We start from the raw sequence: 26,821 nt of genomic DNA, 5'->3' as shown, positions 1-26,821 counted from the left end.
ACCTGAGATTGATTATCCCACTTTCCAAAGAGCCATAATACATCAATTTTTCGAAGCATGCAGGCTGTTTCCTCATGGCAGTCGAATCTTTCAACTGTAATTTTATTTAATCTTGCTGAATTATAATTTTCATAAACCTGAATAGGAACGTGAGCTTTTAATGCAAGGTCATGAGCACTTGACATTGTTGTCTGTTTCTTAATTGGTCGTTCTGGTGCGATCGCTTCAGATGGAGTAATCATTTTAATTACTCCCATGATATGTACCGTATTGTGACCATCAATGGTGTATACATTAATATCGACATTGTCAGCAGCAAATTGAACGAAAGAATCAGTTTCTGTTGGTAAAATAAAAGGCTGAGGATGATAAACTGTCGAAACTTCGTACTTCACTATATCGGAATATGAAGCTGCTACACCTAAACTTGACAACACATCTAAAATACGTTGAGATCCAAATCGTCGATGTAAAAACGTCGACAAACCCAATTGCAATCGAGACATAAATGTTCTCGGTCTAGCTGCAGCTACTATAGCATGAGAATGGAGGTGCATTTTAATTTAATTGGTTCTAATTTGCCTTTTCGATTTTTTAATATTACTTGCTCCAAAAACAATTGTAAACTGTGTGGTACGTCATTGTCTAAATTATTAAACATTTCATTCATTGGGGGATATTCACTATTATATTTTATTAAAGATCGAATGTCTTCACGAATTATTGCTGCAGCAGATTCTATTATTTTAAGCCGTTCTTTCTGTTCATTACAATTTTTATTTTCGTACCAAGCTCTTAAATTGACATCATATACCGTATCTATGAAACAGACAATAGTCAAAGAGCTGCTTTTAGTTGATATGAAAATTCTTTTCCCAAACTTTTCCTTAAGCTTCGTTTTAATTGTTAATTCATTTGGAGTATATACCGTGCATGCATCTGCCAATTCCTTTACAGTAAACTGGCAGTTATCGTTTTCTTCAATATACGAAAATATCTCTTCCATTGCTACTTCAATACGATGGTCGATAGGTCGACCAACATTACCTGGTTTTCGGGAACGGAGAAAATTCAGGTAACATTGATGATGATACCTGGCTTCTGCAACACACAAATCCTCAAAAATAATTCAATTTTTAACTGTCTTTGCCAAATCACCACCAAGTTTGTCTGCAGTAGCAATTATAGAATCTTTGAAAGCATATGCCGATACTAATGATATTCTGCGGCGTTTTTTTTCGTCTTTCTTTTTTTCTTTTTCTTCATTGGCCTCATCACCACAAAAAAAACACAACTTTTTAAAATCAAAAAAAGGCTGTTCACTTAAACGTAATCTAGTACGCGGTGGACTTAAACTTGAAGACGTACTAAGACCGTCATCTTTACGCTCCCTTTTCGAAACGAAGGCGGCAATGCTACTCTTCCGAACATAATTTCTACGGCAATCAATATGAACTTCAATAAAAGCAGCATCACGTAAATATTCTATTTTTCTATCGTTCCTTTCTTTACTCACGTCTCGCAAAGTTTTTATCCCACACTTAACCACAACAGTTTGACCATCCGATAAAGGATTAGAACAAATGAAACACATTCCTTCCATTTTTTAGCACTATTTCTTGAGATTTCACAGAAATATTTTAATATATATAAGTCGTAGTCGCAGAGTCATAATAATTCATTCTCAAATGCGGGCCAGTAGTCCCCTAAATGTGCTTCTTTTAAAAATTCTTTAACTTCGTTCATTATTTCTTAAGAACACACTGTAACACAACTTGTCACGACACGCACTGACTCGCACAAAACACTCTGCTCACTGCCTTGTGTGATGGCGCATACGTAGCGCAAATAAATGACAATCTTTTTCTAACAAATATACATGCCGCAAGTATCTTGTATATCCTCTTATTTCAAGAGACTATTCATGTTATTATAGTGAAATTTCCTATAGAGGAATTTATTCTTGATCATAACTCACGCGTCCATTTTTTTATAGATGGATACCTATATGTTAAAGAGGAATATGCTTTCTGTAAGATTTTCTGTTTAAAAAAAATGTTGAGAGGAATTCCCCGCTTACGAGTAGAATACTTTTTGTTGGGTGTACTAATAATACTTATAAAATCTTTCTCGACAGCAAAATATTTCTAATATAACTTTTCTGTACCTCATAGTCACATATAATACTATAGTGGTGTGCACATTTTCTCTTTCAGACTTAATTCACTCTATATCTTCGAAACGGTTGACTCCACGAAAAAAAGTATAATAACCTTTTTTGTAAAGAATTTTATGAGCTACAATTTTAATAATAGCTGTTTTTCTCGAAAAATTGACAGTTTTCGAGATAATGGCAAAAAACTAAAATTTACCCCCTTTTATCCCCTATAAAAAAAACCCATAGATCAAATTAAGGGTACTTTTCAGGATTTCATTAGAACATCGAAATAAAGGTCTCCACAAAAATCCAGTTTGGTCTTAATTTTTTTATAGTTTTGTCCTTTTCAAGTCTAATTTTACTTGGCTATAAAGCGGATGAGCTATTTGATGTATTGGAGGCAGCACATCTCAACGTGGTACATAAAAGAACAAGAGGTAGGTAAATTTTTGAAATTTGACTAGATTTGATACATACTTACATTATGTTACGAATTCCAAGATGTTTTTGGCACAATATTGATATCGCGAAGTATATTTAGACATGTTAGGTATGACAGTAGTTAATAAAGTTTTTAGTTTCATAGTCAATAGATAATTAATAATTTGTATTTGTCTAATATTTTTCTACATTATTTTTATTTATGTTTCAGTTATGGAAGCTGAACTAAAAAAGAAGTATTGTAATGTTACTCGTCAAATAATAAATCTTTTTCTGTCTTTGTGTGAACAGTGTCAATTGAAGAAAAAGATACCAAAACATGGATTAGTTGTACAACCTATTTTATCTGACTACATGAACTCTCGATGTCAAATGGACTTGATTGACATGCAATCAGAGCCAGATGAAGATTACCGATTCATTATGAATTATCAAGATCATTTAACCAAATTCACAATTCTTCGTCCTCTTAAGACGAAAACTGCCGAGGAAGTGGCCTACCAACTCATGGACATATTTTGTTTATTCGGTGCCCCATGTATACTTCAAAGCGACAATGGTCGTGAATTCGTAAATAAAATAATTAAAAGTTTGGCCGATATGTGGCCTGGAGTGAAGCTTGTTAATGGTAAACCGCGACATTCTCAGAGTCAGGGTTCGGTTGAAAGGTCGAACCAAGATATTCGTGACATGCTGGTAGCGTGGATGGCTGACAATAATACGAAAAAATGATCTGAAGGACTCCGATTTATTCAAAGTAAGAAGAATTGAGCTCTCCATTCGGTAATTAAGACAAGTCCTTATGAAGCTATGTTTGGATCAGCGCAAAAGATCGGACTTGCGAATTCCTCTCTTTCCAGTGACATGTATTCTTCTATAGAAACTGAAGAAGAATTGGAACAACTTCTTTCTTCGGTAAAGAACAATGATCAAGATAAGACTAATGAAGAAGAAGTCAACGAACAATCTAGTAAAGATAAAAATGGACCTCAAACTGGAGAGGTTACACAAGAATAAAAAAAAAGATGACAGCAAAATTTATTGTGTGATTTGTAAAAATGAAACTTCAGGAGTGAACTTACAAGTGTTCAGGATGTCATCAATATGTTCACGTTATTTGCGGAGAAAGTGATGAGAATAATGAGAGTTTCGGACAGAACATTACTTGCAAGCTCTGTATAAGGAAGAACAGTATCAGCGTTGAGAGAGAATGTGCTAAATCTGGTCAAAAACAACAAGCACAAAAAATGATTTCATTTTCTAATTCAAAATTTCCTAAAGTTGCTATTGGAACTAGTGTAGCGGTCAGAGTGCCTGACGTTGATAGAGGACGCGCAGCTCCCAGAAATGTCTTAGCTGTTGCCGGAATTAATTCATCAGGGCTTTATCAATTAGGTACCAAAGAAGGCCTCCTTGAGCGATTTTATGCTAATGAATTTATAGTTGCTGAGAGCAACTTTATTGAACTGCAAGACGTACCCTCGACTTCACTAATTCTTCGTTCAGCTTCTACGTTGTCATCTGGAAGCAAGCAAGGTTTTATAAGCTGCCACTGTAAAAGATACTGCATTGACAAAAAATGCAAATGTCTCTCTAAAAATATAAAGTGCAATTCCAAATGTCACAATAATAGTTCTTGGAAAAATAAATAATTTATTAATAATTCCCACAAAGGAACCAATATATATTATGAACAATGTTTATTATTAGAAAAATACTGATTAATATATAAGATTAATAGATAAGAAGATTTCTATCACAAAATCTTCTTTGATTAAAAGAGCCATAGTATTAATAAAGATAACTGTTCATTTTCTTTTACAATTCTCAGTCAAGAAGACAATTTGTTTCATTTTAATTGAATTAACGTCGATTGTCGTAACGAAATAACGTCAATTATTTTATTTTATGAATCCTTGATATTTACGTATGAAAAAAAGTATTGTAGATTTTAGTCAAATAAAAAAATTTATTTGTAAATGATTTTGTCAATTGATTGCAAATTTGTTTTTAATAAAAGAACTCCCACAAAGAGACCAACTCTAAACAGTATTTTATATTATTATTAATAAAAAAATACTGATGAATGGAAACTTCTATCACAGAAACTTAATTGTTTTAAATTTTATTGTAAGAGCTATAGGCTTAATAAGGCTAACTGTTAATTTTCTTTATAATATTATTTTTATTGCATTATTGCTGCATCAATAAACGTCAAATTTCAAAAATTTAACTACCTCTTGTCCTTTTATGTTCCACGTTGAGATGTGCTGCCTCCAATACATCAAATAGCTCATCCACCTTACAGAAATATAGCGGATTTTAGAATCGTCCGTGCCTTCAGAACCACTTTCAATCAGTTTTTCAGTATCACCAAGTTTTAAGATGTCATCGTTTTATACGACGATACTGCTTTGACGATAGCGATTGCTTATTTTTTCGAAGTAATTGAGCTTCCTTTACTTCTTCTTCTTCTTCCTATGCATCTCCACTAATGGATGTTCGCGACCACTCTCTCATATACCTGTGTTGCGCACCAGTTTATCACACGTATATGGGACCTACAGTTTAATGCCGATTCCGAACGGCTAGAATAGAGAGAGATTCTCTTGGCAAGATTTTCTCGGTGGTTTGCCATTGCCTTCCGAGAGAGGAGCGAGCGTATACAATTATATGGTTCCGCCGGAAATCGAACCCGGGGCCTTTAGCTTTGTAGACTAGCGCGCTATCTACTGTGCCACGCTTCGCCCTTTTACTTCTAGAAGTATTATTTCATACCGCTCGTTATCGATAAAAAACACACTGATCAGTGCTTGTTTTCTTCAACTCACTCCATTTATCATAAAAAGTCTTCTTTTTATCAGACATGATTAGCACGCAAACCAACAACGTCCACACTCTAGCAATACGCTAAATGAAATGACGAACAAGAATGTAAATGAATCCGTCGGCCGTTGATAGATTGCATTTGTCTTACATCGCGTCATGGCTGCATCAATAGGCGTCCACAATGCGTTGTGGCATTTTCACATTGCCAGAACGCGTTTTGGTCGATTATCAAAAGAACCTCAACATGAATTTCGTTTTGTGGCCTTTTTGAATATGTCAAAACGCGTTATGAGCGTTTTTGAAAGTGCCTCGACACAAATTTCGCGTTGTGGCTGAATCTGAGAAGTCAGAACGCGTTGTGATCGGTTTTTTCGCTCAGTGAGTGTTTTCGGTCTTTGAGCCTAACATAAATATAATGTTAATTGCACAACCGGAAAAGTATTTTCTTTCGTTATTACTTATGTTTCAACCATGAAAATTAGAGAATCTTAGAAACGGATGCGACACTTATGCCAAATCATTTCACAAAATAAAATTGCATCATGTTGAAGCATTACAATATCATGAAAGATTAGAAGAATTGCAAAAAGCATTTGAAACTGCAAAACAATTAGTTCAGGAATATTTGGATGACGACTTACAAAAACAACAATCTCAAGATGATCCTGAAAATCCAATAGGTATACAAAATATAGAAGCTGGTGAAGCAATGCAAGATTTTAAAGATTTTGGTGATAAAGGAATTCGAGAAATTGATGTATCTGAAATGATAGCAAAATTAAATGCAGATCAAAAACGAGTATTCGATAGAGTTATCAATACTGTAGAGCCAGATGAATCAGTATTACGATTATATGTTAGCGGAGAAGATGGTACTGGAAAAAGTTTTTTAATCAAAACTATTAAATGTTGGATAAAACAAAATCTCAACAAAGATATTGCTGTAACAGCACCTACTGGTATAGCAGCATTTAATATAGATGGTTTGACAGTTCATAGATTGCTTCAATTATCCGTTGAACATGGTCATACTCCTAAGTATAAACAACTATCTGATCATGTATTGAAACTTTTACGAGCAGATCTTAAAAATTCTTTATGTCTTATTCCTTTTGTAATTGATGAAGTATCAATGATATCTAATTTGATATTAATGTATATACATTTTCGGTTGTCTGAAATATTTGACACTAGTGATTGTGATGATGGATGGTTTGGTCGAAAGCACATTCTTTTATTCGGAGATTTGCTTCAACTACCTCCTGTACATGAAGATCTTATCTTTATACACTTATCAAATGAGAAAATTTCTAAATACCTTAATTGCTTAAATGCTGTTAATTTATGGACTACATTATTTGACTACGATGAATTAACAATCAATATGCGTCAGCAAGGAGACGATTCTTTTCGTCAGTTACTGTCGAGAATTCGTATCGGCTTATTAACAAAATCTGATCATAAGATTCTTGAAAATAGAAAAATTTCTTTCAAATGTGATTCCTTTGAATCCAGATTAAACGAATTATGTAATTTTATTAATAATTTGCCATTGGACACCGTTTGTTTGCTGCCTACTTGTCGTATGTGTGATGTCCTCAATGATGCAATGTTATGCTGCATTGTTTCTAAAGAAATATTATTAATTGCTGAAGATATAATTGACTGTATTCCATATGTAAAAAAGAAAGTATTAAAAGTTTTATCAAATAATGATGATGATAATTCGAGAACAGCTGGGCTTTCAAGACAAATCACAATTAAAATTGGAGCAAAAGTTATGATACGGCGTAATATTGATGCTAGTTTCTTGTAAATGGTACAATTGCTATAGTAATTTCAGTTGTACAAGATATATTTACTAATAACGTAGAAAAGATCAAACTTCTTTTACCATCAGGTTCAGAATATTTAATTGAAAAGTAAGTGTTAAATTTGAAGTGATGGATAGAGCGTATGTTACCAGAAAACAATTTCCATTATCTTTGAGTTATGGTATTACTATTCATAAAAGCTAAGGATTAAGAGGATGCTGGAGCGACGGCCGAACTTCGACGGGTAGGCGCCCTCATTTTAACATAACTAAAAGCGTCGGTATATTACCAACACTTATAGTTACGTTACCGACAGTATTATCTGGGGTAATAGGAAACATGCATGTATTAAAAAGAGCAATAAAATATAAATTTTTTTGCATTGTGTTTGATACATTGATGCAACAAATGTGTTGGATTTCTACTGCTATAACATCTTGCACAAACGATTGTAGAGCACAAATCTGTATTTGTCGCATATATATTTTGAACACACTGGTATAATTGCTCTCATTAGTCATATATATATATATATATATACATATATATATATATATATATACAGGTGATTCAAAATAATCCCTGTGTCCCTGAAATGACATATTCTTGAATCAATTCTAAGACGATTTTTCCTTCGGCAAAATTTCGTCCGAAGCTTAGTTTTTGAATTATTAAAGGAAGTAGTTAACGTATGACGGGTCGAATACAAGAGGCAGGCAAGGGTGACGCGATTCACCGTCAGACGCGGGTGCTTACGCGGGGCGCCTGCTGCGATCAGCTGGTCGCTATACACATACAGACACACATGCGAACACATACATTCTCTCTCTGTCTGTCTGTCTGTCTGTCTGTCTGTCTGTCAGTCTGTCTGTCTGTCTGTCTGTCTGTCTCTCTCTCTCTCTCATTCGCTCACTCACCTGTAATTTTTTTTTTTTTTTTTACGAGAGAGGGGAAAATGCATTTTATGCATACCCACCGGTCGATCCAGTGAGTTATGTGGGACTCGAGTACCAAGTCGAATTACCAACTCGGTACTCCCTACCCACTAAAAACCCCTCTCTTTTCACGAATTTCCTTTGACACACTGTCTCTCTGACTTCCCGAGATCTGTTTTCACATAACGTCAAAAAATAGGTATTATTACCTTGTTCGATGACTTTTGATGTATTGCTGTAATTGCTTGAAGGAGAAATGAATTTTCCGATAGATCGTACGTTCTCAAATTTAACGTAGATATCACGTTGCAAAAGACAAGAAATCCACACTAAATTATTAACTGAAAGTTTTTCTTCTTTCATGAACTGTATTCTTTTATAAACTTTAACGTAATCACATTTATTTACTCACTCGATGAGATGAGAAATTTACTAATGACTCTATCACTAATCACTATTAATCACTGTCGAATAATAACTGTTGGCGATTAAAAATCACTCGATGAAAGAAACACGCGCGGACACGTTACTACACGACGCGACGACGCGACAATGCGACGATAATTATTCGGCGACTGCAAGCAGTTTTTTGTCATGGTAGGTTGCGGTAGGTTAAGGTACTACTGGCGCTATCGAACGCGATCATGTGTTCGATTGAAGAATGCGGTAAACATAATAAACATTTAACGTATTAATATTATTATTATCATGAGTGTGTGTGATATCCATACATCGTATGATATCTATTTAAAAATTAATTAGATTAAATAAGTGTTTTTAAAATATTTATTACTTTTACTATTAGCTTAAATAAATATTTAATATTAATATTTTATATGATAATAGTAAAAGTAATAAATATTTTAAAAACACTTATTTAATCTAATTAATTTTTAAATAGATATCATACGATGTATGGATATCACACACATTCATGATAATAATAATATTAATATGTTAAATGTTTATTATGTTTACCGCATTCTTCAATCGAACACATGATCGCGTTCGATAGCACCAGTAGTACCTTAACCTACCGCAACCTACCATGACAAAAAACTGCTTGCAGTCGCCGAGTAATTATCGTCGCATTGTCGCGTCGTCGTGTCGTGTAGTAACGTGTCCGCGCGTGTTTCTTTCATCGAGTGATTTTTAATCGCCAACAGTTATTATTCAACAGTGATTAATAGTGATTAGTGATAGAGTCATTAGTAAATTTCTCGTCTCATCGAGTGAGTAAATAAATGTGATTACGTTAAAGTTTATAAAAGAATACAGTTCATGAAAGAAGAAAAACTTTCAGTTAATATAATTTAGTGTGGATTTCTTGTCTTTTGCAACGTGATATCTACGTTAAATTTGAGAACGTACGATCTATCGGAAAATTCATTTCTCCTTCAAGCAATTACAGCAATACATCAAAAGTCATCGAACAAGGTAATAATAACTATTTTTTGACGTTATGTGAAAACAGATCTCGGGAAGTCAGAGGGACAGTGTGTTAAAGGAAACTCGTGAAAAGAGATGGGTTTTTAGTGGGTAGGGAGTACCGAGTTGGTAATTCGACTTGGTACTCGAGTCCCACATAACTCACTGGATCGACCGGTGGGTATGCATAAAATGCATTTTCCCCTCTCTCGTAAAAAAAAAGAAAAAAAAATTTACAGGTGAGTGAGCGAATGAGAGAGAGAGAGAGAGAGAGAGAGAGAGAGAGAGACAGACAGACAGACAGATAGAGACAGAATATATGTGTTCGCATGTGTGTCTGTATGTGTATAGCGATCAGCTGATCGCAGCAGGCGCCCCGCGTAAGCTCCCGCGTCTGACGGTGAATCGCGCCACCCTTGCCTGCCTCTTGTATTCGACCCGTCATACGTTAACTACTTCCTTTAATAATTCAAAAACTAAGCTTCGGACGAAATTTTGCCGAAGGAAAAATCGTCTTAGAATTGATTCAAGAATATGTCATTTCAGGGACATAGGGGTTATTTTGAATCACCCTGTATATATATATATATATATATATATATATATATATATATATATATATATATATGTACGTATATAATTAATAATTGATATTTAATTATAATTTTCAATAATAAACAAAAATAAACAAAAAAAATGTTGAATAATAAACAAAAATAAACATAAAAATATCAAAATAATAAGAAAATATAACAATATTTAAACTGTCTTAAATTCTATGAACATTGTCTTTTATATATTCTATGAATACATATCACACATTATCTTTTATATATTCTATGAACTTCTATATGATATATTGATAATAAAATTTTAATATTATTCTTTGATAATCGTTGTTCTCTTCTAATGCTTTTTATTTTTCTTCTTGAATATGTCTAAAATATTAATAGAAAACTTAAAATTATACATTTGATTTCAAATCATATCCGTAATTATTATATTCTAATTTAAGATGTTTTACTTTTTTTTGTCAAAGTATGTAATAAGAAATTATAATTAAATTCCAAAATTTTATATTCAAATATACAAAATTTTTCAGCATATTAAACAGAAAAACTAACATTTGTTTGTTCAGACTTAGTTGTCGACAGACCAATTAAATATAATCTAATTTAATATCAAATCAAATAATCTGATTAATCTGTAAGCAATCATGATGTTCTTAACAAAGAAAATATACGCACTTGTCTCTTTGAATTCTTACAGTAGCTTGAGAAAGCCATTTTGATGTGTATTCTGCAAAGTCATTGTCTGTCAGTTCATTATGTTTTATACGAACAGCTTCTGTAATACACATACATAAGTGTTTTTTAATATAAATTATAAATATTTTCTGATAAATGTGTGTATATTTTAGACAAATCTTAAAGGGATTTCTAAATGGACCACACATGAACCAACCAAGTTAATCTAAAATTATATTAAAAAGAACTTACGTATGATCATTTTAGAAAGATTTAAATCTTTAAAACTATGCTTATTTTTTCTTCCTATCCAGCTTAACTTTTGAGCTAAAGTATCTGTCATTACTTTTTTCATAATAATTCGTATCATAGCATGTGCATTAACTCCACCAACAAGTTTAAAAACGTTAAGCTAAAAAAATAAACAATATTAACAATAATATTGAATTAATACAGATTTTGTATAATAATTAATGACTTAAATACGCGTAAATAAATTTACCCTTCTTTCCTTTAACAATATGTAACAGAAATATGTCATTCATGAATTAATGATAAGAAGTGTAAACAAAAATAACATTAAAGTGTTATATCATTCTATAGAAAAAACATTAACATCTAAATAAACATAAAAATATCAAAATAATAAGAAAATATAACAATATTTAAACTGTCTTAAATTCTATGAACATTGTCTTTTATATATTCTATGAATACATATCACACATTATCTTTTATATATTCTATGAACTTCTATATGATATATTGATAATAAAATTTTAATATTATTCTTTGATAATGTCGTTGTTCTCTTCTAATGCTTTTTATTTTTCTTCTTGAATATGTCTAAATAATATAATAAATACGAGTATATAATAATATCATAATAATATAATAAAAATAAGAAATCTTTATTACATACAACTTTATCCTTAAATTTGATTTCTTGTAATTGATCTTCAAAGGATATTAACTCAGTAAGTGTAGAAATCGGGAAATGGATATCGCATTCTTGGCTATCATAAGTATGGCAGGAAAATTGCATTTTCTCCTCTAGCATATTAATTCTGTTTTCTATATTGTCTAATTTATATAATATTTTGTTCAATTTTCCTATAATCTGTTTCTTGAACTCTGGAATAAATATATATTATTTAACAAATGTTGCTATTTACTGCTAACAATAAGTATCATACAATAATTATACTTTTTTAACTACAGGATCTTTTGGTAAAAAAAATAAAAAATATAACAATAATTAATTTTTATAATAAATACCATAAGCATACAAATCTTTCTCGGTATTTTCAGGAGAATCCTGCATATGACGATATTTTATTTTATTCGTAGCAATTTGCTTCTTGCTATTTTTATCTAAGAAGTAAGAAATAATTAATGATTTTTATTATAAGTGTCATATAGTATAGTATTTATGTAGTGTCATATAGTATAGTATTTATGTAGTGTCATATAGTATAGTATTTATGTAAGTGTCATGTAGTATAGTATTTATAAATTTTAATTATAATTCACCATTACTGTTCATAGGATTAATAACATTTTTTTCATGTAAAATGTTTGTAATGTCTTGTATAGGCTGGTCAATGGCTTTATTCGTTGATATAAAATTCTCTCTGTCAGGAAAAGGAGGCAGGATTATATTTTGTCTTATATTTAATTTATTTTCTTTATTCTTTAAACAGATATCTTCTGAAGAAGAAGATGATGATATTTTTATTTTAGCTTTCATACGTCTTTGCTGTTTTTTTTGTTCTCTTAAATCATCTGATGACATCCCAGTGTCATCTATATTTGACGTGTCTTGCGCTAGACTTAATTTTTGTAAATATTTCATTTTTGTTCATAAGAATCTAAATCAATTAAAAAGAAAAATGTACAACAATTACATATATTAAATGATAATTTATATAAATAAAATTCTCTTACTTGCTCCACCAAAAATTCTTTTTATTGATAACTCCTCCCAATCAGCCTTTCTCGAGGCATCTCTCTTGCCATTATAGCTTTGTTAATACGGTATTTAGTTTTCATATGACTAGGCCATATACATGATAATTTATCAGCATTGTACCATACTGAGGGTATAACTTGTAGCCCGTCATGAAATTCCACAATGAGAAATTGATACTTATCCATTTTTCTACGATGTGAAATATTCCGTGATACATCATGTGTAGTTTATATTATGAAAAAAATTATCTAACATACATAATTATATTGTATGATTAAGAGGAAATATTGCAAATGTATTTGGATGATTTCCAAAAGGAATTTTCCATGCTTTACCTAATAAATCTGTAATTGGCCATGAAAATATGCTATCATTATTTACTGTCATTACTTTTATATTGAAATCACTGGATTTGTATGGTGATTCATATACATCTTTTATATATTTAAGTTTTTTACCAATAAGAAAAAAATTTTCATTTTTTTGCACTATATTCAAAATTAAAACATTGACCGCTTTTCAAAAGACAACAGTTATTATTCTGACTTTTACAATTTATATTAAACTTTCCATTTGACATCATCAAATATTGCGATTGAATATCATAATTATCTGGTACTGGACCATTGTTATGTAAATATTTATATGAATTTAATGTTTCATTATTAATATTTAAGAGAAAAGAATTACAATTTTCAATTTCATTATATCTTTTATATAGTTGTTGCAGCGGTTTTTCATGTTTACGTAATCGTTTTTTGATCGATATCATGTAGTTTTCAAAGCGGAAAGCACTAAAATTATCTAACGGACCATATGTTTTTACGTCGGAACATAAATGTAATAAGTGTATGTATATTATGCGACATGTATTGTTTACCATATAAAATTTCAAATGACATGACAAAATGATTAAGTAAAGATTCAGCAAAATTTATTAGTTCCTCATTCAAATCTGGACGTATAAGAATTGTAACAGCTATATGCAGCGTGAGAAAATGAAAAAATATGTCTTGCTTTAATACGTATCTCAATACAACGGGTCCTGTGTATAATAAAAAATTTCTAAACTCTACTGCTTTCCATTGTTTAACATCTTTTAACGATCTGGGTTTTCTAAGAAAATCATTCGGTGTTGTATTTTTCAGCAAAATTAACAAGTGTGATATTTTATTAATGTATCTGATATTTAAGCGTACATAAAGTGGACCTTTTATCCAAAGAAGAATCATTTTTTTGACAACGCCTAAACATATAAGATGCATATAATCTAGTGGTGTGTTATTTATAGGCAAAAATCCAGGAATATTATTTAAGATAGAATACCCAATCTGAAAATCTCGATAACCATTAGCGGAAAATAGTTCATCTTTTCTAGAAGGATATGATGTTTTTCTATATGGAAAGCAAACTCTACCATTTATATATTTTCCTTTAATTACACATTTTGTACAACTGTAAAATCCAGTATGGCCTTTTAGACATAAAACAAAAGATTTAGCGGGTGCATCGCAAATTAAAGCAAACAATCTAATTTTGATTACGTTTTCATTATAAATATAACCATTATTAATAAAATTAATTAAATTATCAACTAAGGATTGCAGGAAAACATTAGAATCTGTGGGTTTTTTGTAACCAAAATATGCACCAACAAGATATACTGTCTTATTTACTGTATTTGAACATAAAATAGTCCATAATGACGCTTGAGAAGATTTTGCTAATGACAAACCATCAATATTAATAAGTAAATTAACATATGTATTATTATCTTTTAATAGCATTTTCTGAATAATCTCATTCAAACCGAAATAAAAATATTCTCCTTCACATATTTTTAAAATATGGGTTTATCTTGGAGTTTTTAATAGTGTTCGTGTGTCTGCAGGTAGATTATGCGAAGTATGTTGCTTCAAAACTTTTAACAATGCATTACAAGCTGTGCGAGAAATATTGTGTGATACAGCCCATGTAGCTAATGCTTTATTTAATTCATTATCATTATTAGCATTATGTTTATTTATAACAGTGTTTCATTTATAACAGAATTATCATTATCATTATCATTATCACTATTAAAATCTTCTGGAGGTGTAACTTTGACATATATATTAATCATATCATTAACACTGTTTGTATTACATGAAGAAACTTCTTCATCAGAGATTTTACGCAATTCTACATTTGAAGTCTGTTTAGAAGTATTGATGATATGCTATTCTAAAATTTCTCTAGAAGATCCTGCAATATCTATATCTGTTTGATTTGCAATAATTCGTCTACTATGGCGTTTTGAAATAAATTTTCTTTTATGTGTATTATTCATATTTCTTACAATAAATAAAAACTACACAAATTGTATTGGAAAAGATTTAAAGAAACATTTAGAAAATATTTACAAAAAAGTAAAATATAAATGTATTTATAGAAACATATCTGAAATAAAAATAAAGTAATGAAATTAAAGTATGTAATTGAATATATATATATATATATATATATACCTTTTTCTTTTTTTTTGGAAAATCTAACTAAAATGTGCATCCAAGAAAATAAGTTTTAAAAGGAAATTATAGAAGAAAACATTGATATGTTTATAAAAGTCTAATTAATAGTTGTAAAAATGTAATGGAAAAATATATACATAATTATATATAATTATAGAATAAATATAAGAAATAATATATATAGAAGAAAATAAAAATTCACCTCTGATATCTGGAACGGGTAGCAAGCAACCAAGCATTTATTTCAAGCAGCAAGATGCTGCAGCTCGCGAAAAGATTGGCGATGGTATTTTATTCCGATTACGGTTGTAAAAAAAGTTTCAGTCCGATAATCTTACTTCTCACTAAGAATTTCAATTCAAGGTTAGGTTAGATTTATACCATAACCAGATTTTGTTTATACCACAACCAGAAATCTAATAATGCTATATTTTACATACGTTCTTTTCCTTGCTTCTTATATATTTTCCTTGCTCCTTATACATCTTTTCTCAAAAATATACAGCTTATATACTGGACACGTGCGCGCGATATGCATGATAGAGCTTAGGCTGCGTTCCGAAATTCACTGTACTGAAAATCTATAGTAGAACGCAGTGAATTCATAAACTAATCTATATCGGAACGTAGCCGTAATAGAAATATTTGAAGTTTCAAAAGTTTCAAAAGAAACTTTTATATAGTCGAGTACAATGATAAAACAAAAGTCTTATATGAATATATAATTATAATATATTCGTAATTTAATAATTTTATATTATATATAATTAATAATTAATATTAATAAAATTCATTCGTGTTTTATAATAGTAATTGAAATTTTAAGCTTGATAAATCATAATAAAAAATATACAAACGCGTACACAAATTAATATTTTTACATAAAATTATAGCAGTTTATTTTTACAATTTTGCTGTAACATTATTACCGCAATGCATTATTGCAGCATTATTGTAGCATTATTGTAGCAATGTTGCATATTTATATTTCAACAATGTTGCTGCAATATTGTATTGCAATATGCAAGATTGCAATGTTGCTGCAAGGTCTTGTGCCGTATGGGATTAAATCACTATATCTAAACAACAGAGCTTATATTAGAATCGAAGAGGAAGTATCCAAGGCATTCCATGTTGGGAAAGGTGTTAGATAAGGATGCGTTTTATCGCCGCTCCTATGCAATATCTATGGGGAGTGAATCATAAGAAAAGCCACGGAAGAATGGAACGGAGGAGTGTCATTGAGCGGCAGGAAGATATCAAACCTTCGCTACGCCGATGATACGACACTTCTGGCAACCACGCAGGAAGAGATGGCGGAACTGCTACAGCGCGTTGAGAGATATAGCGAGGAGGCCGGCTTGAAACTAAATCGATCGAAATGCTGCCTGATGACGGTGGATAAACAGAACATCCTCCCCCGACCGTTTCGGATTATACAGGACTTGAAAAGGAAAGACGAGCTGATCTATCTTAGCGTTCGAATCTCCAATAAGGGTGACTGCGAGGGAGAAATAAAGAGGAGAATTGGCATGGCCAGAAATGCATTCTCCAGCCTGACTAGAATATGAAAAGATCACCATATCAGCAAGGAAACGGAAAAACGACTGATCCAGGCTTTGGTTTTCCCTATTGCAGTCTATGGGTCTGAGTCATGGTCAATCAACGCAGTAAGCCGTAGACGAATTGAGGCTTTTGAGATGACGTGTTATCGCAGAATGGTGCGAATTCCATGGACGGCAAGAAGAACGAATAATTCCATCTTAAAAGAATTAAAAATTAATACAAATGCACGCGTGCTCGCGGCTATACAGAGGCAGATTCTTTTTTTCGGTCATCTAATAAGACGGGATGGCATCGAGAAACTCGTCATACAGGGGAAGATCGACGGAAAAAGGCGTAGGGGACGCTCCCCGAACCAATATATCGATCAAATAAAAACCTTAACGAATATGCCACTGGGAGAGGTAATGCGAGCGGCGGAGGACCGCGAGGCGTGAAGAGAGTTCACACGCGGGACGGCATGAGGAGTTACGACGTTCGGAATCGAACTACGACTGAGAAGAATTCAATACTATCAAGACATGCGGATTCTGCGTGTTACAAAAATAATATTAAGGTAAATACGCTAACTGATAATAATAATGTCGATTCGCCAATAAAAAAATTGCGCAAATCAAAATTTCAACAAAAATGGTTAGAAATTCAGCAATTTAAATGTTGGTTACGTGAAGTGCTACATGATGCAAGCTTATTTTTTTGTTCGATTTGTAATAAATCTATCGCTGGCGATTTATCGCAATCTATTGTCACGCAAAATCTAATGTTCATATAAATAAAGAAAAAATTATATTGAAACAAGAGTTTCGAATGAAGATTCGAATATACAAATTAATGAATCATTTTTATCTTTTGATGAGCGTAAGAAATCAGCGGAAATCAGATATGCCGCATTAATTACTGAGAAAAATATTCCCTATCAAACGGCAAAAGAAATTCTTAATTTTTTCAAACATATAGGAAAAGATCCTAATGTGTTGAATAGTATGAGTATGGGCCGAACAAAATATACAAATATTATTACAAACGTTGTATGCCCGGTTGGAACTAATCGTGTTGTCAATATTATTCAAAACACAAAATTTTCAATATTTACCCACACAGCACGAATGGCTATTTGCCGACTGATAGTCGACACTTTTTAGTCAACTTGAAATCGTCTTTTTAAACAAATTAGAAAAATATAAAAGTGGTTTGCTAGATAAAAAATCAATAAAGACTTATTCAAAAAGGCTAATGTGAATCACCAGCGTTGACTTTCGACGCAAATTAAGGTACGGAGTAATGACTTTGTAACGGTGCACTAATGCACCGTTCCTAAACTGTAAATAAAATACTCTAAAACTAACCGCCTATTTGCTTTCATCCATGCACGCTTTTCATACGCTCGCTGACTGTCTCACTCGCACACTCGCTCTCTCTCGCTCGCACACTTACTCTCTCGCTTGCTTACATTACCTGGCGCATGCTGTCTTTTTCGCTCGATTATCGTTGTCCTCTTCGCACTCGTGTCTCTTACCCGAGCAGCACTTCTAGAGAGGGAAGCCCAGCCGGGTATATAAGCCGGCCCGGCCGGCACACCGGTACCGGTATCCTGTCCTGCGATCCTACCGAACGCTCCGACCAGATCTTCCGCAACCGAGGTGTCTCGAAATCGCTTCCAGTCCGGATCGAGGTGTTTCTCGATTCAATCGGGTGTCTCCGGCTCCCAGTCTGGATCGAGGTGTCTCTCGTCTCAACCGAGTGTCTCCGGTTGCCTGTTGCCAGTCCGGATCGAGGTGTTTCTCGACTCAACCGGGTGTCTCCGGTTGCCTGTTACTAGTCCGGGTCGGGGTGTTTCTCGATTCAGCCGGGTGTCTCCGGTTTCCAGTCCGGATCGAGGTGTTTCTCGATTCAACCGGATGTCTCCGGCTTCCAGTCCGGATCGAGGTGTCTCTCGATTCAACCGGGTGTCTCCGGCTTCCAATCCGGATCGAGGTGTCTCTCGATTCAACCGGGTGTCTTCGGCGGCTAGCCCGGATCGAGGTGTTTCTCGATATACCGGGTGTCTCCAGTTACCAATACCAGTCCGAGACGAGGTCCCTCTCGACTCAACGGAGTGTCTCCAGCTCCCGAGCTGATCCGACACACAGCCCCGTCGACTGTACGGTAACGCAGAGACAAACTACATGTTCTCGCGGTCATTACCAGTAACTACGCGACACGACTTACACGCGCAAATAACCGTTGTCGTGAGAATAAGCTCCGTATTATCGTGTACCAAATACTACTCGTGCGCACCGCCATTGCTCGGCGTCATAGTCATAGGACCCGCTGTATTCATCACTACGCGTAGAAGCAAATCATTAACCTTCGAACCAGCTTGTATATATCATTACGCATAGAAATAAGTCATTAATCGTAGGACCTGCTTGTATATATCATCACGCATAGAGATGTCATTAGTCGTAGGACCGGCTTGTACATATCATCACGCATAGAAATAAGTCTACCGCACACCACGCGATATCCGCCCGCGATTTTACGACATTCTCATACATGCTAGAGTGCTTTCATTTTGTATTCCATATAGTTATTAAAATAAAGATTTATTTTTCCATACACCCGCATTGTTCGCACAAGCTTGATTCTCCCCTTCTCTCGAATCCTGATGATCCGATGAGCCGATCCGGAGCGTCGAGAAAGGCGACCGCGTTACATGGCGCCCGAACAAGGACCAGTCCAATAGAGATTCCAGCTTGTGCGTTCATTCCCGATGAGTAGCTGGATAAACCGTTTGTCTAAAAACGATTTAGAGACTCAGAAGCCTACAGGATTGATAATTCCGGAAATACGGAAACGTTGCGAGGACGATTATGACAGTTCGTGGCCAGAAACCCGAGTTTCTTTGAAGAATACGCGAGAATGCCGAAAACAGATGACGGATCAACAGTTAGCCGCGTGGAACAGCCCGAGCCTAAGTTACCAGATCCGGCAACGGTCCTCAACCAGATCCGAAAGTGGGATCTTCATTTCGACGGGAAAAACCCCTTAGCATTTCTCGAGCGTCTCGACGAACTTAAACTAGCCTACGGTTTTCTAGACGATTCTCTACTTCTGGGGCTACCTGAACTATTACGAGGGGATTCACTGCTCTGGTATCGAAATAATCGCGAAGACTGGGGCACTTGGGGCGACTTTTGCCAGGCCTTCCGAACACAATATTTACCGCCGGGATATCAACGAGCGCTGAGGCGGGATGTCGAGGGCCGCCGACAGCTAACGAGTAAGACTTTTGATAAGTACGCTACGGCCATGTTAACAATGATGCGGCGAGCCGGTGGATATACGAAGCAAGACCAGCTAGAACAGATTTACGAAAATATGAATCTGGATTACCAGTTCTACATACGGCCCAACGAGGCTTCCAGTATCGCCGAGTTAAGCGCCCGGACCGCTCAGTTCGAGAAAGTGAAGAAACTTCGCAAGGACCAGCGGAATGCTCCTAAACAAAGTCCCGGTCCGGTTGTCGCCGCCGCGACCTACAGCCGCGAAGAGTGCTGCTGGCGGTGTAAACAGCGCGGACATACGCGTTGGGATTACAAGTGCCCTCCGAAGAAGTTCTGTTCAAGGTGCAGAAAAGATGGTGTTTTCACTCGGGATTGTCATCCACCGCCGGAAAACTAGCATCGGGCCGGAGAACCTCGGCCATCTCCGGCCCCGGAAAACTCGAATAAGATTCACGCCTCGCCCGTCCGTTCGAGTCCATATAATTGGACCTCTGTGAAGTTAGCACCCCATTCTTTAAATTAAAAAAAAATTATTAGAGTTCTGGGTGTCCCCTGAATAGTTCTAAAGTTCTCTATCGGTTTTAAAAATAGTTCCGTTGTTTAAAGTAAAGAAAATAGAAATTGAATATACGGGGAGCCAACTTCCCATTTTTGCAACTTTGAGACCGTATAACTTTTTTGTTATTAACTTTAGCACTTTGGTTCATTAAAGATAATTGATAGAACTCTTCGGATGGCTATCAGAACTCTCAATAAAATAGCCGATTTCCGAAAAAAAATCGCGGATTTAAAATTTTTGTTCCAGAGGGGTAAAATTTTTTTTTGATTTAGGCAGTTCTCTTGACAGTTCTGGTAGTCCCCCGTAGAATTCTAACAAAAATTATAAGCGCTCGAAACGAAATAAAAGGTTCTCGTCGGTTAAAGTCGCGGATCCCACCGAATGGGTCTCCACCTTGGCGTGGTGGAGGGGCTTACGGTCGCATCCGGGCCCACCCATTAAGAGGTCAAGCCGGGTGCAACCAACGAAGAGGGACCCTCCAAGCCAAGGTGTTAATGAAACCGGGTGACCTCCTTTTGGACACGTAACTATTCGACATCGCTCGATTGGACACGCATTATTGGACACGTTTTATTGGACACCGCTCGATTGGACACCGCACGATTCGACACCGCACGATTCGACACTGCACGATTGGACACGGCAGCATTGGACACTGCACGATTGGACACGTACATTGCACGATTGGACACGGCAGCATTGGACACCGCACGATTGGACACAGCACGATTCGACACCGCACGATTCGACATCGAACGGTTGGACACCGCATGATTGGACACCGAACAATTGGACACCGCACGGTTGGACACCGCACGATTCGACACGCAAGATTCAACACCGCACGATTCGAAACCGCACGATTGGACACCGCACGATTGGACACCGCACAATTGGACACCGCACGGTTGGACACCGCACGATTGGACACCGCACGATTGGACACCGCACGACTGGACACCGCACGATTCGACACGCACGATTCGACACCGCACGATTCGACACCGCACGATTCGATACCGCACAAAGAGCATGGAGCAGACACACACACACACACGGGGGGTGCAAGGGGGCCTTCGGCCCCCCTCCCGCACCCACCCCGTCCCCCTCGCCTCGCGTGAAAAGTTGCAAAGTGGAACCTCGTTTCGCGTGGAAAGTTGCACCCTATCGTAGGCACCCCTACCGGCGGGGTGCATACATGTCCAAATGTGCGGTGTCGAATCGTGCGGTGTTGAATCTTGCGTGTCGAATCGTGCGGTGTCCAATCGTGCGATGTCCAACCGTGCGGTGTCCAATTGTTCGGTGTCCAATCATGCGGTGTCCAACCGTGCGGTGTCGAATCGTGCGGTGTCGAATCGAGTTGTGTCCAATCGTGCGGTGTCCAATGCTGCCGTGTCCAATCGTGCAATGTACGTGTCCAATCGTGCAGTGTCCAATGCTGCCGTGTCCAATCGTGCAATGTGCGTGTCCAATCGTGCAGTGTCGAATCGTGCGGTGTCGAATCGTGCGGTGTCCAATCGAGCGGTGTCCAATAAAACGTCCAATAATGCGTGTCCAATCGAGCGGTGTCGAATCGTTACGTGTCCAATCGGGATACGCCCATGAAACCGTGCCGACGGTTGCATGGCGCAGGGGGTGCTGCGTCTCGATCGGTTTCCCCGGATACCGGGCGATCTTTTTCTTCTTTTTTATATCGGTGGACAAATCCTTTATGGATACCCGCCCTACCCCGGGGAGGGAGGGCGGGTTATGTGGGACTCCCAGTCCGAAGGACTTGTTTACCCTCTAAAACTCCACCGGATGCCTATTCGGGTGTTTGGGGGGAGGACCGGGCTCGCCTAAGGCATTCCATCCGGACGTCCTCCCCCACCCATCCGATCTAACCTTGTGGGCGGACCCCGTTCAGCATGATAGCATACTGGGCCGGGGTCCGCTCATACCACCGTTTGCGCAGCGGCCCCTACTCTAGTTATGGCGCGGAGAGGCATCACCTCCACGCCACGCCCTCCTCGGGGTTTCCGGGGGGCGGCGGCGGGGCTCGAGTCTCCCGCTCGAGCCCCGGCCCCCCGAGCCCCGGGGTGGGCCCCACTCCCTTCCCCGGGAAGGGTTGGGATTCGGGCTGCACCCCGGGGCTCTTTCTTTGGTGTCCCTCCAGGGGCGGGCTCCCTCTCTCTTCCGCAGGATCGAGATTCGGCCACGCCCCCGGAGGGCTCCGTCTTCAATCTCGGGTGCTGCTGCGGGGAGCCCCCCGACTCTCCTCGGCCGGGGGCGGGGAGGCCGGCTTACCGGGTCCCCGCCCCCTGTCGAGGTATAACGGGCGACCTGCGGGGTATTTAACCAAGCCCTAGCCATTCGCGGCTCTGGTTGGGTGATATCACGCTTCCGCGGTACTCGTGGGACGAAAATGGACACGACGAACAAACAAACAAAAACTTACAAAGACACCACCATGGACAAAGTCCTCCAGGGCGTGGCTTCCCTAGGAAGCGAACGACCGGAGGAATGCAACTCGGGGGCACCTAAAACCCGAGTCAGGCGAGTATAGCGGAGCAGCAAGGAGACGCTACAAGAAACAGCTTCAGAGGGAGGGAAAGGCTACTAAAGCCCAAATCCCTCCCGCTGAAGCTGATTGTAGTCCTGGGGCCAGTAGCGGTGTAGCCCCGACCGTGGCGCTTAAACGCGCCCGGCCGGGGAATAACACCCCTAGCCCCAACGATACTCGCCAGGGCAAACGACCCAAGATCAATGATCAAGGGTCATATGCCCAAGCGACCAAAGGGCTTATCAGACTAGCCTCATTTTGGAGGACTTCCCTGATAAGAAGCTAGGAGCCGCGGATTGTGGATTAATCAGGAAAATGATCAGAGGGCGTATCCTCGAGTTACCCGAGGGTACAAAAGCCCCCACATTCTCCGGCTCCTGGGAGAGAGACGGAGCATTTGTTTTTGGGTGCGACGACGAACAGTCGGGGGATTGGCTAAAAAGCCTATCCTCCGACCTGAAGGTGGGGGGAAACTCCCTATGTGTAGTGCCGGTCGATGAGCTGCCTAGGCGCCATCGAGTGGTGGTACACGTGGAGGAGCCAGACTTGTCTGCTGAGGGAGCCTTGAGGCTCCTCGGCAGACAAAACGCAGGACTGGCGACCGGAGATTAGATCGTCACCAGGGGGAGCGTGAGTAGGGATGCCACGAGCATCCACTTCGCCTGCCTGATTGGGGATCAATCTCTAGACGTAGTAGACGTAGTAAACGCAGCAGCTGGAGAGAGTTCTGCGCAAGCATCGAGAGCGCTCCAGAGGCCTCCAGGCTAAACAGAATATTCAGCTCTGACAATCGCACTCAGTTGGGATGTCTCAAACGTCCCGTCACAGGCTACACAGTCAACCTCACTGAATCTATCGAGCACCTTATGGAGACTCATTTCCCAGGTTTTCGAACGGTCGACAATTTTCCTACCGCCCGTGTGAGACCCAGGGAAGTTTTTAAACCAGGGATTGGTCACTAGCGGCGAAGATAGTCCATCCCAAAGGCGTTGAATGGGCCGTCAAAACCTTCAAGTCCTATAAATCACATGGATCAGACGGGATTTATCCCGCCTGCTTACAAGAAGGTTTGAGCCTTTTGATAGGCTCCCTAGTTAAAGTGCTTAGGGCTAGTATAGCCCTTAGACACGTGCCCCTTGTCTGGAGTGGCACCAGAGTTACTTTTATACCTAAACCAGGCAGAAACGGCCATATCTTGGCCAAAGACTTCAGACTCATTAGCCTTACCTCATTTGTTTTGAAGATACTGGAGAGACTGATAGACAGCCATATTAGGACATATCTCCTTACTACCCGACTGCTGGCATTTTCTCAATACGCCTATAGGGCGGGCAGATCCACGGATACTGCCCTTCATCACCTTGTGAGCAAGATTGAGACACAGCTGGCGACTGGAGGGTATTCCCTAGGATTATTTCTGGATATTGAGGGGGCATTTGATACCACCTCATATACAGCGATCAAGGAGGCCATGCGCAGGCATCACATTCCCGAAACTCTGATCGATTGGACGCAAAGCGTGCTATCGGACAGAGTTCTGACTGTTGACTATGGAGATAAAACTTTGAGTGGTCTCTCGGCCAGAGGTTGCCCATAGGGCGGCGTTCTCTCTCCGCTCTTGTGGTGCCTGGTGGTAGACGAACTCCTGGTCAAATTACAAGAAGCGGGCCTCCTCGTTTGTGGCTATGCGGATGACGTGGCTGCAATCGTGAGGGGCAGCTTTCTCTCAATTCTTAAGGAGCTCATGGATAAAGCACTTAAGATTATTCAAAGATGGTGTCAAGCCAAAGGTCTCACGGTTAATCCGTCTAAGACTGAGGCTATGATTTTTATCAGAAAATACAAGCCCGAACCCATAAGGCCTTTGAGGCTCTGAGGCAAAGAACTACCATACACTTTTTAGGTGAAGTACCTGGGGATCCATCTTGATCCCAAACTAAGCTGGAAATTTCACCTTAAAGTCAAACGTAAGAAATTTTACACCTCCATGTGGGCATGTAGAAGGGCTGTAGATAAAACGTGGGGCATTAAACCCAATATTGCCCTCTGGATCTACAAAGCCATTCTACTGCCCCGTCTCACATATGCTGCGGTGGTCTGGTGGCCCAGGGCGGCGATGGGTGCCATGAGAACCACCCTTACAGAGGCGCTTGAGATTGCACTCTGTCTTCCACCCCTGGACCGCTTTATTATCAGCACAGCCAAACTTTCTGCCTACAAATTAAAGTGTCAGGGTGAGTGGAGAGGACAGCATCTTGGTCATGCCAGGCTATTGCTCCTCCATGAACACCCATTCTCTCTGCTGCAGGATAGAATATCTAGGAAATCCCAGGTCTCTAAGTTCTTCAAAACCCAGATACCTTCTAGGGAAGATTGGAGTAAACCAGAACGAATCTGCCGGCCAAACTGGGACATCTGGTCACACGGATGGCTCGGGGGTGGAAGGACGATTTGGAGCTGAAGTCTACGGCTCAAGGACTAATCACAGGGAATCTTACTCCCTAGGGGAGCTGGCCACGGTTTTTCAAACTGAGGTTCTAGCAATCCTTGAGTGCGCAAATACCTTAACCTTAGTTAAAGCCACCAATAGAAATATACTCATCTGCTCCGATAGTAGGGCAGCCATTAACGCTCTAGCCAAGACCACCACTTAGTCCTCGGTGGTTTGGGACTGCATGCTAGCGCTCAACTGACTAGGCGAATCCAATAGGATCACCTTAGCCTGGGTTCCCGGTCATCAGGGAATTCATGGCAATGAAGTGGCGGACGGCCTGGCAAAGCTAGGCACCCTCGAAGTCCCGGCTAGACAGGTCGTCGGCGTCCCCTTTACCATAGGTAAAAGACTCATCAAAGAGTCTTTAAAACGGGAACATCTGGTTTCGTTGGGCCAGGTTCAGGGCTGTCGTCAAGCCAAGTTATTGCTGAATCGACCCCTTTCTAAAAGGACGGATGAACTCCTAACCATGAGCAGAAAGAAGCTCAATATCTCCATTGGCCTGCTCACGGGCCATGTGGCCCTCAGGGCCCACTTATTCAATCTCGGCTTGGCCGAGCGGAAAGACAGCCGGCTATGCGGCGAAGAAAAAGAGGACAGCATTCACATTCTGTGCTACTGTCCCGCACTTGCTCTTAGGAGATACACACTTTGGGGCCAAATTGGATCGCCACTTATAACCTCAGACAACCACGGGGTTACAGAAGATCTTTTAGATCTAGGTAACATCAGGGACTGATCTAGCCCCACCCGTTCTTATTACTACTACTACTACTAAGTTTAAACATATTTAATTTTAGTTTAGATTTAATTTAGTCTTACAAAATTTAATTTTAGTTTTTATTTCACATGTATAAAACATCTCATTATCACATGTATACTTTTTTTTATAAATTTGACTTCTTTTAAATATTAGAAATATATATTATAAATTTTATAACTTCAAAAGTCAAAAAATTTTTTCAATAATCTGGAATTATGTTATAATTATCCATTACATAACAGAACAGTCAAGAAAAATTTTCACGTAGCGAAAATTGGAAAAATTCCGAATCCGCGACTT

At 37.9% G+C, this 26,821-nt stretch overlaps 2 protein-coding genes, 1 long non-coding RNA gene and 3 pseudogenes across 3 annotated transcripts; 3 read left to right on the top strand and 3 right to left on the bottom strand.

Moving 5' to 3' along the window:
* Positions 1–2,701: 2,701 nt before the first annotated feature.
* On the top strand, positions 2,702–3,616 carry LOC145969014 (KRAB domain-containing protein 2 pseudogene; annotated as a pseudogene).
* A 2,521-nt stretch (positions 3,617–6,137) lies between these two features.
* Positions 6,138–7,354, top strand: LOC145968088 (uncharacterized; annotated as a pseudogene).
* A 3,476-nt stretch (positions 7,355–10,830) lies between these two features.
* On the bottom strand, positions 10,831–12,707 carry LOC145969013 (uncharacterized). The gene is made up of 4 exons (XM_083094880.1): positions 12,476–12,707; positions 11,775–11,986; positions 11,105–11,264; positions 10,831–10,952 (listed from the first exon to the last, which is right to left on the bottom strand). The coding sequence occupies exons 1-4, from the start codon at positions 12,705–12,707 to the stop codon at positions 10,831–10,833; spliced, it is 726 nt and encodes a 241-aa protein (XP_082951006.1).
* A 184-nt stretch (positions 12,708–12,891) lies between these two features.
* Positions 12,892–16,016, bottom strand: LOC145968566 (uncharacterized). The gene is made up of 3 exons (XR_014437782.1): positions 15,775–16,016; positions 15,537–15,678; positions 12,892–13,013 (listed from the first exon to the last, which is right to left on the bottom strand). It is a non-coding gene; the product is annotated as an uncharacterized LOC145968566 (long non-coding RNA).
* LOC145968274 (uncharacterized) lies at positions 13,086–15,371 on the bottom strand (annotated as a pseudogene).
* An 8,992-nt stretch (positions 16,017–25,008) lies between the features above and the next one.
* LOC145969012 (uncharacterized) lies at positions 25,009–26,497 on the top strand. The gene is made up of 4 exons (XM_083094879.1): positions 25,009–25,062; positions 25,168–25,498; positions 25,632–25,877; positions 25,962–26,497. The coding sequence occupies exons 1-4, from the start codon at positions 25,009–25,011 to the stop codon at positions 26,495–26,497; spliced, it is 1,167 nt and encodes a 388-aa protein (XP_082951005.1).
* Positions 26,498–26,821: the final 324 nt, after the last annotated feature.

The sequence above is a fragment of the Camponotus vicinus genome, unplaced genomic scaffold, assembly GCF_025532165.1.
Source record: "Camponotus vicinus isolate PSW18456_S1 unplaced genomic scaffold, iyCamVici1.0 SCAF_3, whole genome shotgun sequence".
NCBI classification, from domain to species: Eukaryota; Metazoa; Arthropoda; class Insecta; order Hymenoptera; family Formicidae; genus Camponotus; species Camponotus vicinus.
Note: the sequence above shows the minus strand (reverse complement) of the source record. Positions and strands in the feature narration are given on the sequence as shown.

What these genes read in the sequence shown, in the direction of transcription:
- LOC145969013 (XM_083094880.1), bottom strand. Translation starts at nt 12,707, where the DNA reads ATGAAATATTTACAAAAATTAAGTCTAGCGCAAGACACGTCAAATATA. An exon ending in TCCTGACAGAGAGAATTTTA is followed by an intron (nt 11,987 to 12,475) that starts TATCAACGAATA and finishes TATTTATTCCAG; the next exon opens with AGTTCAAGAAACAGATTATA. An exon ending in TCTTTCTAAAATGATCATAC is followed by an intron (nt 10,953 to 11,104) that starts GTAAGTTCTTTT and finishes TGTGTATTACAG; the next exon opens with AAGCTGTTCGTATAAAACAT.
- LOC145969012 (XM_083094879.1), top strand. Translation starts at nt 25,009, where the DNA reads ATGGATAAAGCACTTAAGATTATTCAAAGATGGTGTCAAGCCAAAGGT. An exon ending in GTCAAGCCAAAGGTCTCACG is followed by an intron (nt 25,063 to 25,167) that starts GTTAATCCGTCT and finishes TACACTTTTTAG; the next exon opens with GTGAAGTACCTGGGGATCCA. An exon ending in TATACTCATCTGCTCCGATA is followed by an intron (nt 25,878 to 25,961) that starts GTAGGGCAGCCA and finishes TCAACTGACTAG; the next exon opens with GCGAATCCAATAGGATCACC.